Genomic DNA, 15,710 nt, shown 5'->3' on the forward strand with positions numbered 1-15,710 from the left:
TTTTTGGCCTCCCAAGTGCCAAATGAGATCCTGCTGTAAATCTCTGATCTAAAATCAAATTAAGCTAAAGCAGTACCTAAAAATTGTATTTCTGATCAGTTAGCTTTTAAATAGGGTGAATGCGCACCGGACTTTCTGTCTGCTTTCTGCAGATAAGACACCAGCTTGACTGACTCCTTTTCCTCTGTCCTGTAGCAGCATATGGGTTTATAGCCTGTAGTGGACCCCACCAAGGTGGACAGCCGAGAGAAAAACCCAAAAGGGAGGGTTTTCTCAACCTCCTCTCTTCCCACATAGACTTCATGGAGGGTGACCTCTGCTGGGCTAAGGAAATTCATATTCTTCCTCGTGCCATGCACCCACACACACTGCACGTGCAGACACATATTTATGTCTTGATATATCTTCTCGTGTCTTCATATATGTAAGAAAAACTTGGAAAATATCTAGGTCAAAGGCTTAAGGGAAACACTAAGCCTGGGATGATCGCTGAATTTGACTGTGTATCCATAGTGGTAGAGAAAATGTCTGTGGTAGTGGTACAGAAATGCACCCCTTAGGTATTTTATTTTTGGCATTTTTTTCAGGTAGGATCTAAATTAGTTTTAGGAAGGTGTTGTGAAGGCATGGAATTAAAATAATAATAATATCAGGGAGTTACCATATAGTTTACATCCCTTGGAAGATGTTGCATTTCTAGGGTGGTTAATTACACCAAATCTGTCAGCCTGAGGTCTGGTTTAGATGAATGAGAAATTTGCCACTGAGCTTAGTAAAAGGAATTTCCTGCCTTTACTGTGTGCTGTTCTGATTGCATCCTAATTAGCCATAGTGAAAAAAATCTGTGTAACTTTTAAATTTACACCGTTACCTCTGAGGGCAGACGAATGCAATTAATAAACATTTCTGTACTTAGGTATCTCTCGAATGGGGTCACCTGGATCTAAAGACTATACAGACATTTTTCAGTCTACAGAAGTGAAGCACTGAGTATTTTTTATTTGGCAGTTTACCTTCGACGCTGGTGTTGTTCCAGTGGTGGGGTACCCCTTTAGTGTAGAACACTACCAATTTTTGTAATTATTTCAGAGTAATATACTTTTTAAATAACTGAGTTTTATTTTTAATCTTGCTCCATGGTAACACGTGGTGACAGGTGACCATTCCAGCCTGTCAAAGGTGGCTTCCAAAATGCATCTTGTCTTCGGAAAAAAAATAATAAAATGAGATGGACACTTAGAGTGAGCTCCACAGGCAGGTTAAAAACAAAGCAAACAAATTTACGCCAGTTGAAAATCTGGTTTAGTAACCATCAGGCAAACGCTACTGCAAAGCACCCCCATGGTCTCAACGTTTTTATGTCCTTTTATTTGTCCCCTTCATAGAAGAACATGTTGTTCTTCTGTGTTCATCTGCTTTTAGTATATAATGTGTTTGTTCCGAGGTGCCTGCTTTATGCAGCACAGGAAGAGGCCTAGCAAAGTCAGTTGATTTTTTTTCTTTCTCCTTTTATTTTTCTCCCCCGAGGGTGGAGGTTAAGCAGTCGATTAGGAGTGTTTGCCAAGGTAAATGTTTTGACTTTAATTTCTGAAACACTTCTGCGCTTAATCCTTAGGTCGAGGGTTGCAGAAAGCCCCCTGGAAGAGAGTAAAACCGAAGATAATCCCTATGACTACAGACGACTGCTGCGGAAGACCTCACAGCGCCGGCGCCTTATCCAGCAGTTCTAGCTGCTGCTGCTGCTGCTGTTCCTGCTGCCATTTGGCTTTTATTAGCATAATCTTTTTTATCATTTTATACCATGTGCTTCCTTTTTTTTTTTTTAAATCTCCAATGTTTCAAGTTTACAACGTGTGTGTTCATGTGAATATGAATTACTGTGGTTTACAGCCCAGCACCGTTGCAAAGGGACACTGTCAGTTGCATATCATATACTTTAAAAAAAACCTAGTATAAAAATCAGCTTTCTTTTGGATACCACTGCTACGTCTTAAAATTATTAGACATTAAGCAGCTTAAATCTAGTTTACTTAAGGCATATTTCTTTCTTATTTGCATTTCATCAGTCTCATCCAATTAAAATAGATCATTCAGTTTATAGTTCCCTAGTTAATCTTTCAAATTCCCATAGGCACCTTCAGAAAACCTTAGTTATTGTTTCTAATAAATTGTTTTACAGGAAAAAAAATTACAAGAACACCATAGGGGAATTTTTGCTTGTTTTAGGTTTACTATGCCTAAATTCTGGGATGAACTGTCTGTGGCAAGTGTCCCTCTAATGAAAACAAACATAAATGATTAATTGGATAGCATATTATGGCAGTTTATTTCATTATTGACTTTACTGTAAAACTAGTAGCCAGTTTTAAAGGTCAATAATGTGTGTATAATCTTTATGTTGGAGATGTCCATTTATGGGAAGTATATCCAGCCCTCTCCTCTGCCTCTGAGCTTTGTGACTAAGTGATGAACTTTTAAATCATGTTTGCTTTGTTCTCCTTTGCATTAGATTTTGAGGAATCTTAATCTCTGGGGTGCCAAGAAAGGAATAAAAATACACTTTCTGGTTGATTGCTGCCTAAATGTAACAATCATTCTTAATCAGTTCCACTAGAAATTAAGTGGAAATAAAAGCAATAGCCACTGTGTTAAAATTTTCCTCCGATTCCTTATTCAAAAGACCTTATTTCACAGAAACCACACAGATAATTGCTGCATTTCCTTTCAGGATTCATAATTGCATGTTCCCAGCTGCAAAGCAAGAGAAGGCAGATTTCATGATGCCAGTATAAAGGCCTGATCCTGCTCCCTTGCTTAGCTCTCCTAAATACTACGACTGGCGGCAGCAGCGAGCCACAGGGGTTGGTTTTTTGTCTGTTTCCCTCACACACTTGGCCCTTTCCCCAGAGACAGGTAACCATTGCTTCCTGATCTTTTAACTAGTTATAAGGCTGTGCAAGGAATTAAAATTTGCTGCAATGTAAAATTTGCGATACGTTGTCTAAATTTTGAAGTCTGTTTTAAAAGTTGTTTTCTCATGTATTATTAAAATGGTAAATAAAAATGCACAAGGCAGTGATATGGTTGGCTGTGTCTGAATTACACCCAGAACTGACGAAATACTGTAGACTGGGGCACGAGCGAGCAAGGTGGGGAAGAGCTCACAGCAGTCTCTCGCTGTGGAAAGCCGGAGTTATCATCTGCGTTTCCTTAAAGCCGGTCTGATCTGGAAACTGGAACAGACTTGGAATTTCACACGAAGGGATGCCTAGGCTGGTTTTCTTTTACTTTCCCACCAGGCCAGTGTTTTTAAAACAAGCATCCATTTCCATGCGATTTCACGGAGGGGGGACAGTCCTAGTAACCATGTGGGTGCGTGCAGAAAGCGGAGGGGGATGCCCTCGGCTGACCACAGCCTGGGAGCCCCCAGGGCCTGCGTGGGGCCTGTGTGACCGCTGCTCTCGGCAGGGCCGAGCCCTGGCCTGGCAGGGCCGAGTCCACCTCCCTCCGAAGGTCAGGGCTTGAAATTCCTCCTGGGCGGGAGGAGAGGCAGCCAGGGCAAGGATGGGCTCCGTGCTCCAGCGGGGAACCTGCCGGGTGCAAGGGGCAGGTTTGGCTGCCTTCAGAAACTACGTCGGGGAGGAAAAGGGGAGCGGGTCTTTTCCTCCTCATCTCCGAGACCTGCTGCCTCCCACGGGGCTGAAGCGGAGAGGGCGGCTCCGACGGGGTCTCCATCCCCGGGGGACTGTGGGGAGACCCCGGCACCGGCCCGGCGATGCCAGGACAGATGCCGGGGCAGGCAGACGCAGGAGCCAGGGGCCGCCCCGAGGCCGCCGCGGCGTCGCGGGGATTCCCCCCGCCAGCTCCGCGGGAGCGCAGCCGGGACGGCTCTGCCCAGCCCGGCAGCGGGAGGGGGAGCGGGAGCAACCCCGACCCCGGCCCCGGCCCCGGTCCCTCACGGGCTTCTCCGCCAGCGCCTTCTCCGTGGCGGCCCGGCCCGACGGGGCTCCCGCCATTAGCTGCGGGCACGGCCAGGCCGGGGGGGCGTCGGTGGCTCGGGAGGGCGGTCCCTTCCCCGCCCCGGGACTCCCCTGGTGCTCGCCGCCTGCGGCAGGGGCTGGCCCGGCCCCGGCGCCGCCGCCCGGGAGTCCCCTGCTGGCAGCCGCGGGGGTGCCCCGGTGCAGGGGGTGAGGGGCGAGGGAAGGGGGGGGGGGTGGGGGGCGCGGATTTTTCGGAGTTTTGCAGCTCACGGGCTTGGGGGCGCTTCCCCGTGGCCCCAGGGACCGGTGTCCCAGCCCTGCCTTCGGGGTACCGGGCTGGACGGCCGCGGCCTCCCGCGCTAAGGCCCGGAAAATCCCCCCTCCCCTCAGATCAGCGCTCCGCGGCGCCGGGGGGGCTCGGCCCCCCGCTCCCGCTCCGCGGGGCTGCGGCCGCGGGGCCGCCGGTGGAGCGTAGGCGACACAAGGCACCTCGCCCGCCTTCATCCCCCGAGGCAGCTGCAGCCCCACCGCAGGCTGCCCTGAGCGCGCCCCCCCTCTGCCCCTTCGGTGCAGGACGCGGGGGACCCTTAACGGCGGCCGCCGCTGCCCGCCTCGGCGGGGCACCCCCCCGGCTCCCCCGCCCCGCCCCAGGCCGGGGACAGCGGCCTGCGGCGAGCGAGCGCGGCAGCTCGGCGGAGCGCGCCCCGGGGGCGCCCACGGGAGACGCTCCCACCCACGCGTGCCCGGGGCGCCCCCGCCCCTTCGCCTGCCGCCGCCTGGCGCAGACGCGCGCACTTACACACCCGCACACTCACACTCACGCACACTCGCTCGGTCCGCCGGGGCTGCAGTTCGCCGCTCCTCGCCCGCCCCGCCGGTTCGCCTCCGCCATGGCAAGCCCCGGCTCCGGCTTCTGGCCCTTCGGGGCCGAGGAGGGCTCCGCGGCCGCCGAGAGCCCCGGCACAGGTAGGGTGGCGCCGAGCAGCCGGGCGGGACCGGCCCGACGGAGCCGCGGAGCCGCCGCGGCAGCGCTGCCCGGTCGCCGGAGTCCCCTTTGTGGCAGCTCGACCGGCGGGACGGAGCGGCGGGGACCGACGGCGGCTCTAGCCCGGCGCGGCGGGGCCGGGGGGTGCTGAGGCGGGAGCGGGGCCGGCTGTCGGACGAGGCGCCCCCGGCCCGCGCCCGTCCCCACGGACCCTCCGCTCCGTTTTCTCTTGCAGCCAGAGCCTGGTGTCAGGTTGCCCAGAAGTTCACGGGAGGGATCGGAAACAAACTCTGCGGTAAGGGCAGGGAGGCCCCGGCAGCAGCCCGCCGCGGAGGCATGGCTGCGCGCCCGCGGAGCGCTGGCGGGCGGCCGCGGGCCCTGCCCCGGGCCGGGGTAGGGGGGGGGGTGTCGGGGGGGGGGGGGGGGGGGGGACGGGACGGGGGCTGAGGCCGTGGTGCTGAGGCCGTGTGTCCGTGTCGCTGTCAAGCGCTGCTCTACGGAGATGCCGAGAAGCCCGTGGAAACCGGCGCCAGGGCAGCCCCGGGGGCAGCGGAGCCGCGGCCGGCCTGTACCTGCGACAAAAAACCCTGCGGCTGCCAGAAAGCGGAGGTGAATTACGCCTTTCTGCACTCAACAGGTAACGGCACTCCCGGGCCGCGCTGCCTCTCTAAAACTGACAGAAAAACAGCGGTTCGCTCGGGAAATTGCCTCTGCCCGCGGTGCGCGGAGGCTCCGCGGAGCTCCGCGCCCCCCGCCCAGACCCGCTCCTGCACCTCCCCGGCACCCGCGGGGCCGGGCATTTCTCAGACCCGCCAAAAAAAAACCGCAAACAAAAAAAGATCCCGACAAAAAAAAAAAAAAAAAAGGCAGCAATAAAATCCCGGCGTGCTGGAGCCTGCAGGTTGCTCTTTCTAAGGAGGACTGACAGCAGCGACCTTCTCGCTGAAGTCCCTGCCATGAAATTAAGGTTTGAGGGGAGGAGGGAGAAGGAACGCTCTCTTACAGATTTATTTTAATTCGAGATGGTTTTGCACTTCATCTTTTCTGACCTTGGAGGTAGCGTCTCTGCTCCTGCCTCGCTCCCAGCTCCCCGCCGACACGCAGGGGAGCTGCTGCCGGCGCCCTGCGCTTCTGCCGCTGCCTGGCTGAGCGCACCCGCTTACCCTAAACTAGGGGCTCCCAGTGCAGCTCGGCTCTGCTCAGCCATCGCACTGAAACGCACAAAAGATGTCTGTCAGTGTGTGTGCTGAGAGACCGTGCAGCATCGCCTCAGAAAAAGGCATTAAATTATCAACAAGTTACTTGCATTGGAGAGTCACGATGAAGGTATTTTATTGCAAGGCAAGCAACCGTTTTTAGGGTGGTGCTTGTAGCACTTCTTTCCCGATCTTTATTTTTCCTGAGATTCGTTTTCCTTTTTTTCGTGTTTCCCTGCTCTCTCTCATTGTCTGAAAAATTGGTCTGAAATATACTGTGGGCAAAATTTGCTGTTTTAGGTAGGATATTAAAACCTAACTACTACCTTTCAGAACATTCCTTAAAATACAGTCTTACCCATTTGCTTATTAAATGAAAACAGTCTATTCGTATTGCAGTGAAAAGATTTTCTAAACATAAATAGAAGGCTTTGTCCAAAACCTGTGTGTATGGTCGTAAAAGGAAGTTAACTTTTCATTTCTCCATTCCCAGATCTTCTGCCGGCATGCAACGGAGAAATAACAACTATGTCTTTCCTACAAGACATTGTGGACATTTTACTTCAGTATGTGGTGAAAAGTTTTGATAGAACAACAAAAGTTATCGATTTCCATTACCCAAATGAGCTGCTCCAGGAATATAACTGGGAACTGGCAGACCAGCCACAGACCTTGGAAGAAATTTTACTGAACTGCAGAACAACCCTGAAGTATGCAATTAAAACAGGTAATAGCCGTGCTCATTTTCTACCCTATCTGGTCTCATCCATTGATTAAATATATCATTTCATTTTATCTTGAAACGGTAAAGTGTGAAGCAGCAACTGTATTTTGCCAGTTCCAAGCAATTTCTAGCAGAGACAGAAATCGTTTTCCCAAATGATAAAAAGACTCCGGCAGCCCCGTCTCTGTAGCTGTCAGTGCAGCATCGCGCACTCTTGCCGATTTAAAATTAATGGGTCTGTGCTCCGGACTTGCCGACTGTGCCACTGAGCAGCCTTCTCACCACCTTTGCGATTTTCCTTCTTTCCTTTTCATCCATTTTACGTGTGATGGCCCGGGGATTGCACCTTGCAGACGGCGCGGAGCTCGGAGGCAGCCGGGACGGGACTGGGGTGTCCCTGCAGGGGGGCAGCTACAGCCAAAATCGCAATAAACATTATTTGTTGATTGTAAATGGGAGCTCTGAGCGGCCATTTGCCGTGTCTCTCCCCTTACCTGCAGGATATAAAAATATGAGAATTTGGCAGAACTGTGCAGCAGAGTATTGAGGGGTTTTTTTCAACTTCAGGCTCAAGCCATAAAAACGAAGCCCGAATTGTTTTAATATCCTTTTGTTGTTGTTTTTCAGAGAGGAGGGCAGGGATGGGTTGACTCTTGCCTCTCTGGGGCACACCCCGCCCCCGTTAGTCGTACCCCCATGTGGGCTTCGTGGCGGGAAGGCAGCGTGGGGTTCAGCCAGGCGTGGGGAAGCCCCCGGCTCCGCACCCGGGGCCACCTTAAATAAACTGCGGTGGAGCGGACAAAAAGCGTGGCGACAATTATGGCTGTGATTAAGAAATAATGTGGAGTGCGGGGAGCTCTTACTGGGAATTTGAATTACTGAGAAATTGCTTAAAAAGAGATGTGTAGCAATTACTGAAAGAGACAAAGGGCTGATTTGTGAATAGAGGTTGAAGGGAAAACAAAAAACAGGTTTTGTCACCTTTTGGGAACGGAGCAGACTGATCCCGGTAAAGATTGTGGGGGGTCTGTGTAATCTTCCTCGTTTAGAGGTGGAAATGTCCAGCCGAATGTTTCTGGTACATGAGTTGGGTGCTGTCAAAACGCCTGTAAAATATTGGAATAAATAGTTAGATAGATGATGTCCACAGGAACAAAGTCGATCAGTCCAGTGATCCATGTGATGCGTCTGGGTAGGCATAGAAAGCATTTTCACAGAATGCTGTGAAACAGGATCGGTGAATCTGGGAAATCAAAGAATAGGGTTTCTTAAGCGATTTTCGTTAATCTCTTTTTGTTATAGCCTGTTTCACATAATGGACCTGTTTCATTTTGTGCATCCAGAAAAGACCCTTTAAAACAATTACACCATATTTCTTCCTCCCTGTAAATACGTGAGGATTCCCCTTCTTGGCATTTTAAAATTTGTTTTAATGAAAAAAATGTTTTCAAGGTCTGAGGACCGGCGCGGGGGGAGTTACGTGAGATGCAGCGGCATGGCGGGGTTCGGCAGGGGGGTGCAGAGCCACCTCGCTTGGCTGCTGCCGCTCCTCAGCATTCTGGGGCAGCCGCCCCAGCCTGGGGGAAGCTCACGAAATTTGTGGGATTTATACATGGAGCCCTTCGGCATGTGCTTCAGAGTAGAACGCTTGAATTACCCTCAGAGAAAGGACAATGCAGTGAGATTTCTGGCAGTGGGGGTCTGCCTTTGCTCCTGCTGCCGGAGCCCTTCAGAAACAGCCCCTCCAGGACTGGGGGGGTGGAACCTGGGCTGCGTTTGGCTGCAGGGGCCTGAAAGGCTGATTGGAAAATAAATTGTATTGGTTAGATTAGCCTCACAGCTGGATCCTCAGGCCCCAGCACTGATCTCCGGTTGGGATTTGAGGAGCTGCATGGCTGATTTTTTGGCCGAGGGGTGGGTGTGGGACGCTCCCAGGTGTTGCCTGTGTGCCACGGCTTGCTGGGGTTCTCCAGGGGAGCCACACGCAGCTTTCTGCCCCCTTACCAGTGACCCCTACCGAGAATTTTGTCTGAGAGAATATAAAGGGCAGCATCTGCAAATGCAGGGAAAGCTGGATGCGAAATTCGGTTCCTGTGCAGTGCTCACCGGGGGAATTGACATGCGAGCATTTAAAAATGGCTTGGAAACCCCAGGAAGGGTGCGAGTTGCTGGCACTGGTCCAGCCTTGCTCCCTGGCAGGCCCCGATGCCCGTAGCAGGCCGTGCGCGTGGTGGGGCTGCGAGCAAGGCCAAACCCGGTGCTGCCGGCCGTGCCTTCATCCGTGCTGTCTGGCTTTCCCCAGCCCTTCTCATCGCCTCTGTTTCGAGGCTGCAGAGGCTGCGTGTTCATGCTGGGGGACACCCGTGCCTAAAACCAAGTGCAGGCAGGAGCGTCTTTGAGAGGAGCGTGCATGGGGCAAAGGCACATCCTCGGCAGGGAAAGCCCGGCCCTGGCTGTCCCAGTGCCTCAGCCCCGGTTCTTGCCCATCATCTCCCAGTTTACTCTGTGCTATGTGTAAACACATTGTGTATTGCTAAACCAACCAATAAGCGGTAATCTCCTATTTTCACATCTCTCTCACTCCCCGCACCCTGTCAGTCTCTCTTCCAGTCTTTGTTCAGTGACAACCACGACAAAGGATGTGGGTTTCAGGCAGACAGCACCTGGGTAGTGATTTTTGAGCATCTCTCACAAACTCTTCTTACCTTGCCAGTGGAGCCTGTATTTTAAGCAAAGTCACAATTTTCCACAGCCATCTAGCTGAGGGAACAGGTCTCACTCATGTATTAGGGTGTCACATGGAGGGACAAACCCTTGCAGCTGAGGTTGGGGTGAGATTGGGGCATTGCGTTATCTGCCGTTGTGTGCTAAAGCCACTCTGCAGAAGGGAAAGGCACTGAGTGGAGGGGGCTTTGTTACAGGTGTGGGTGCTGGGGGCTCTGCCAGCAGCCGTGCCAGCAGCAGCAGCTCCTGGCACAATGCTGCTCCCCCCACCTCGCTCGCTCTGGGGTACAACTGCCCTGACCCCTGCGTGCAGCCAGCCCCGTTCCTGCGGCAGTTCCCAAAGCAGGAGGTGTGCTGTGAGGTTTCCTTGAAGAAACAAGCAGTGACAACAGGGCTGTTGCCTGGGGCTGGGTACTGGGCTGACGGAGAGCCACCAAGACGCTGCAGCTGCAAATACAAATTCTGCTATTCCCCTGCTTTTCAGTGTGGATTTATTTCAAAAGCAGGAGTTTTTCTGCCCTCTTTGAGCCTTCCTGAGGCCCAGATTCACCAAAGGCTTTCAGCTCCTAATATTCTGTTGCTTTCCAGTGGAATTTGGGAACCCGTGTGGAGCCTGGCTTTGAGATTGAACCCGAGCTATAAATACCAAAATCTCTCTCGAAATCCCATCATCAGGGGAGATGCAGTCCTCTGTAGGCAGAGCCCCTGGTGCGGGATTGCTGTGGGTTTGGTGGCAGTGGTGGGGTGTACATGTGCCCCGGGCCCACGTACCCCACTGGAGAGCGTGCAGGGCAGGGGCCGGATCCTGTTCGTCCTGCTGGGTCTCAGCAGCATCCCTCAGTGCCTGAGGGGCTTTGGCTGCCTGTCCTGGGCAGCGTGGACCAGGGGAAGGTGGAAGTTCCTATCTCTGGTGGGGAGGGCTCAGTGCAAAACGCAGTCAGGCTGGATGGCAGCAGCATGGGGCTCATCTCAGGTTAAGGGTGCAGGGAGCTGGATTTTGTGTGTGTGCTCCCCCTTCCCAGCCCTTATCCTCTGCTCTGGTTTGCCCACACAAGCCCGATTACTCTGCCTTTGTGTGCTGCAAGGTGGGAGCTGGGGAGCAATTCCCCGTGCTGTTCTGCCAGCCATGTGTCCGTGCCTGATAAGAGGCCACTGGAGACTGAAGATAAGTTTTCTCTTGGTGCTGGGTCTGCATTTCCTCAATCATTTTGCTCTATCTTTTGTTTTCTGTGATGGGAATAGCAGTACATCGCCTGTGGGTCAGGACAGGTGTTTTCCAAGCAGAGGCTGCCTTCCTTTGAGTCGGACAGTGTTTAAGTAATTGTGAGCCATCCGTAATTTGTACCGGTAATGATGCCACTTAACAGAGGCTTGCAGGGAGCAACTAGTAAAAATGGAGTTTTAATGGCTCTGGGTTTAATGGCTCTAGGCACATTTTTAAGAAAAATCTCTAGCAGGATTTTAGAAAAAAAGCAGGAGCCTATTAGATTAACCAGGTAAATGGACTGTCAGCTCATTGAGTATATTCTTGTGCATCATTCTGCTGGGGCAGCAGTGCTGGTTTTCATGGGTTTTGTTTAAAATCACAATTGCAAGCAGCCAGGCTATTTGTAATTGCACTCTGACAGGGAAGAAATGACAAGGACCGCCACCTTCCCTGCCATCTTCGTACAATCATCAGCCATTGAGTCATGTGCAAAGCAGTCACCAAAATGTTCCATTTTCTCATTTCGCCCTGTCTATTATAATCATTAGCCATTCATCACTGATGTTATATGTACTGGCAAGCTCTTCAGATGGTGTCTCGTGCGTGCCTTTCAAACCTAGCCAGGCAAAACCACATCCAGTGACAACATGTGACACACTAACGGGAGCAAACAGCTATTTTTGTGAGGCAGCGATGTGCTAATTTTCAAGGCATATTGAGAGTATAATAGGGAATGTTGGAATTCATTATTGTGTGTTCAGTGTAATTAGTTTGATTTTACTGAGTTTGGAATGAGAAAGAAGAGAAATCCTGCCTTTTCCAAGAAATATATTTATTGCTGTTTGCTTTGTTTTGTACCTTGAAAGCACTTCCTTCTCTATAGAAATCTGGAGGTAAATATACCGTTCAGCAATGAATAGTTTCATGCAGAGTCATTGGCCTTTTGATAACATTTTCCATCTTATGCAGGGCACCCTAGATATTTTAATCAACTTTCAACTGGATTGGACATGGTTGGATTGGCAGCAGACTGGCTGACATCAGCAGCAAATACTAATATGTAAGTAGCAGATTTTTTTCCATAATAATATTTAATATAATTGTACAGTTGTACTCTAAAATATTAGCTGCCGTAGCTGAATGAAAGAAAGAATACTTCTGTGTTAAGGTTGCTGGAAAAACAAGTGTCTGTTTTTTAAATGGTTGCTACAGCTATTTACATGAAGACTTTCAACATTGTCCTGTAGGCTGTCTTCTATAAAATTTCATCATACTAATATGATGTCTGTTTTGCTAAACCCCCCTCCCCCAGAAATACACAGAAAAAAATATTTTAGCATTTTGTATGCATAAATATGTAAAATGAAAAGTGTGCTAAGTGAACACTTGCATTCCTGTAGAGGGCTTCTGTACAATCCATAGTCAGAGCAGTTAGAGCCATTGCTTTCTGTAAGAAAGAGGTGCAGAATTTAAAGTGTGGGATTTTTTTCTCTTCGGGACTAGGAAGCATTTTTGTGCACTTGCTTAGCTTCAGGCACTCTCTTGTCATCATGAATAGGACTGCTGACGTGTATCTTCTAGACATGCACCCAGGTTTTTGCAAGGCAAAGGTCTGGCTCTGCCCAGCAGCTCTTGAATATAGGGCAAAGTCTTGAGTCTGGAAGAGGTGGACAAGATTTGTTTCACTAAATGGGTGGAAATGGAGTCTCAAGCGCTCTCAGCATTTCTCTTTCTAGACATTTGATGTCAAATCAGAAGGAAGATGATAAAAAATACTGTAAAACAACTCTACCCAGTGCAAGATATATTTTGGCTATAATGTAATGTAATATTGGAAAAAGATGTGTTAGTGTTGTAGATGAAAGCATTAAATATGGACATTACTACATTTCAGGTTCACCTATGAAATTGCTCCAGTGTTTGTACTTTTGGAATATGTCACACTAAGGAAAATGAGAGAGATGGTTGGCTGGCCAGGGGGCTGTGGCGATGGGATATTTTCACCTGGTACATGACATTTCAAGCTTTCTTTATTTTTCAGACTATGCTAAATGACGTGCCTTAAAGAGTAAAGATAATTAAATATGCATGTTCAAGAGGACACTTGCTAATAACCACCAGTGGCCTCTTTGAGATAAAGTATTGCATGTTTATGAATTTCAGGGATCTGATTATGAGGGTCTGTTTGAGCAAATTGCACTGCATTATAAGCAGCTGTAATGGCACATGGGAAACATAATCAGAAGAGACATTTGCCTTGCAGTTTTGCTTTGCCCCCACTTTTTATGGATTACAAGAAAGAGTATTTTAATTATAATGGAAGGAAGAAACACAACAATGCTCTCCATCACCACGGGGGAAATTGGGGCAAAGAGGGAAGGACGTAGCATCCCTTTAGAGTAATTTTAGTGGAGTCAGTAAGATCCTGACAACATTACAGTGTGCAGTTAGCTTTCCATGTGTCAGCTGGTCTGTGGAGCTCAGTGGGGGTACTTGGGTGGCTAGTTAATCTCAGTGCTTAAAGGCTCAGAAACCTGGTTCCTTCAGCGCAAGTCAATAAGGCAAAGAATGAGTGTGATTAACTGTAGAGAAATCATTGACTCTGACAAACACTACATTGTTAAGACTTTTTTTTGTTTGTTTTAATCATTCCACTTAGTCTTTTGATTTATACTGTTTGTCACCATCTATCTTACTCTGGAATTTCATTGCTAAAAACTTTGGCCTATCTATCTCGCTGAATTGAAAAAAATTGAAAGAATTGACATTGGTCATAGCATCTTGGCTTGTCAAAAGAGAACAGACCAGTAGCTGTTGGGGAAGGAGCCCTTCTGGGAGGAAAGTTCATTGACCTAATGGAGGGGGAAAGAGTGTTTGGACTACTGAGCAAAGGAAAGGCCTCACTGATAACAGTCTAGGATGTTCAGCTCTCTAAGGCCATGTAGGGTAAAGTTCATGCTGTGCAGAAGATCAGGCAAGGCTCATCTTCAACTTCTCGCATCTGAATGCGCATGGGGGAAGTGATGCAGGAGTTTTGTACCTAGAGGTGGAGGGAAAGGTGAGAAGAATTTACATTACTTCTAGTTGAGTCCTTATTCAAAAAGCACTGAGAGGAAAAGCTCTGACAGCTTTTACTGTCATGCTTAGAGATCCTGACCAAAACCGTGGCTTCGATCACACAGAGCAGCATCTAAATGTGTATCATGAGTCCAGAACCTAAGCCAAAGGTTTTGGAAACTGGACAGTGGTTGGTTACTGTCCAGTCCCTGGCCTGACTCAGTACAGTTGGTCTTCAGTTCCTCACCTTGAAGGTTTGAGCCACAGTAGCCCCGCTGGGGTGGTCAGGGACCTAAGAGGGGAGAGAAGAGCAGTAGCAGTGCTGCTCAGCCAGACCTGGTGAGCAGATGCTGGACATGGGTGGCAGGCGGAGGTGAGAGGCTCGGTGCATGTGCTAGATCTGCACAAATCTGGCAAACTGTGCTTGAGATAGTGTGAGTCAGGAAAGATGTATGCCTCAGGAGAAACGGCCGTCCCTCCCGGGTCTATGAAAGGTCCCTGCCTGACCTGGGAGGCCAGCATGTTGGTAGTGTGTCAGATGCTGGAGCTCACTTCATCTAGCTGAAAGCTGCTTGGAGACAGGCGCTCTGGCAGGCGAGTACCCGTGCTGACCATTTGCAGTGCTGCCCCCTCTCATCCTTTCTTTGCAATTTCTGGTTTGTGCACAGCGCATCCTTCTAATTCACTCTTAAGGCAGCAGTGCCCAGTGTGCAGGTTCTGCTTTTTTAGGCAATAATCAGAATAATCTCTATGCTGTCTTCTTGTTTCAAATTGTCACGACTTCTTCTAAAGACTGTACTGTTGGGAAGAAGAGGTTCTTGCTCTCTGCATTCTCTGAAATGAAATCTACAGTATCAACACATGAAAAGCATAAAGGCCTGATTAGATTCTCCAAATTCTGTAGGTGTGTTTTGTTGCCTGCAATTAACTGTGGGTGTAAACACAGCTGCAAAATTAAAGGCAGAATGCGTGCTTATTAATAAGCTTAAGGTTAAATGGCTAGGTGATAAATACTAATAGGAAAGCCTGTTATTGAAGAAACTTAACGTTTCAGTGTTGATTCTTTTGACACTGAGTCAGTGACTTTGGACAAGATAGGCCAAATTTTTTCAACTTGAACACCTTAGTTCAGTCACCTAAATCATCAACAGCAGCCATTACGTGACATCTGCATTTTTTAGGGGCAGGCACCCAAGCATTTCCTCTTAATCTCTCCATTTCTTGTTTTGTCATTTGTGAAAGAGGTGTAGAAATATGTTCATACCTCTCAAGATAGTTGGAAGAGGTAGAAAAAAGACCAGTCTGTACCAACCCCCATGACAGTGATGCCATCCCTCTGTGGCATTTTCCCTTGGATTCACAGGAGGGCCAGTGAGGTCAGGGAAAGCCCAGAGCAGGGGCAGCCTTGATGCAAGAGCAGAGCTAGGACACTGATTAGAAGTGAAGGGCACAGTTTCTGTGGGCTGTGAAACAGTATCTATATCTCCAGTGGGATAAATATAAATCTTACAAAAGTCAAAACAATGTTAAATTTGCCAGCACATATATCCTACTGGTGTAACGTGTGTAACATCACTGCTTTCAGCAGAGCTACCTTGTTCTGCTTAAAGGGTGGATTTTATCTTTTCTCACTTTGGCTGTCCAAGCATTGGGTGTCTACCCTGGACTAGTTACAGCAGCTCCTATATATTCAAGGGAGAGAGGTGACTGCATCTGCAGGGCTAGTCATCCCACCTACCGCAAACAGCTACCTTAGCATGAGCTCAACCACCTTCTGGAAGTGCATGTCTTGTGCTCTTCACTCCATTTTAAGATGGATGGAAGTTGGGTTAGTTGA

The 15,710-nt window shown here is 49.5% G+C and overlaps 2 protein-coding genes across 2 annotated transcripts in view; both read left to right on the forward strand.

Moving 5' to 3' along the window:
• The window catches only part of MYO3A (myosin IIIA), a 125,030-nt gene extending 121,951 nt beyond the window's left edge, over positions 1–3,079 (forward strand). The window contains exon 36 of the mRNA XM_074866401.1: positions 1,616–3,079. Within this exon, the coding sequence (XP_074722502.1) occupies positions 1,616–1,730 (115 nt within the window). The 3' untranslated portion in view covers positions 1,731–3,079. The remainder of the gene's footprint in view (positions 1–1,615) is intronic.
• A 1,611-nt stretch (positions 3,080–4,690) lies between these two features.
• GAD2 (glutamate decarboxylase 2) overlaps positions 4,691–15,710 on the forward strand; it is a 41,095-nt gene continuing 30,075 nt past the window's right edge. Inside the window, exons 1-6 of the mRNA XM_074866439.1 lie at positions 4,691–4,946; positions 5,201–5,260; positions 5,453–5,602; positions 6,655–6,888; positions 11,786–11,876; positions 12,711–12,823. Coding sequence (XP_074722540.1) covers positions 4,871–4,946; positions 5,201–5,260; positions 5,453–5,602; positions 6,655–6,888; positions 11,786–11,876; positions 12,711–12,823 — 724 coding nt within the window. The 5' untranslated portion in view covers positions 4,691–4,870. The remainder of the gene's footprint in view (positions 4,947–5,200; positions 5,261–5,452; positions 5,603–6,654; positions 6,889–11,785; positions 11,877–12,710; positions 12,824–15,710) is intronic.

This window comes from Strix uralensis, chromosome 1, assembly GCF_047716275.1.
Source record: "Strix uralensis isolate ZFMK-TIS-50842 chromosome 1, bStrUra1, whole genome shotgun sequence".
Lineage (NCBI taxonomy): Eukaryota > Metazoa > Chordata > Aves > Strigiformes > Strigidae > Strix > Strix uralensis.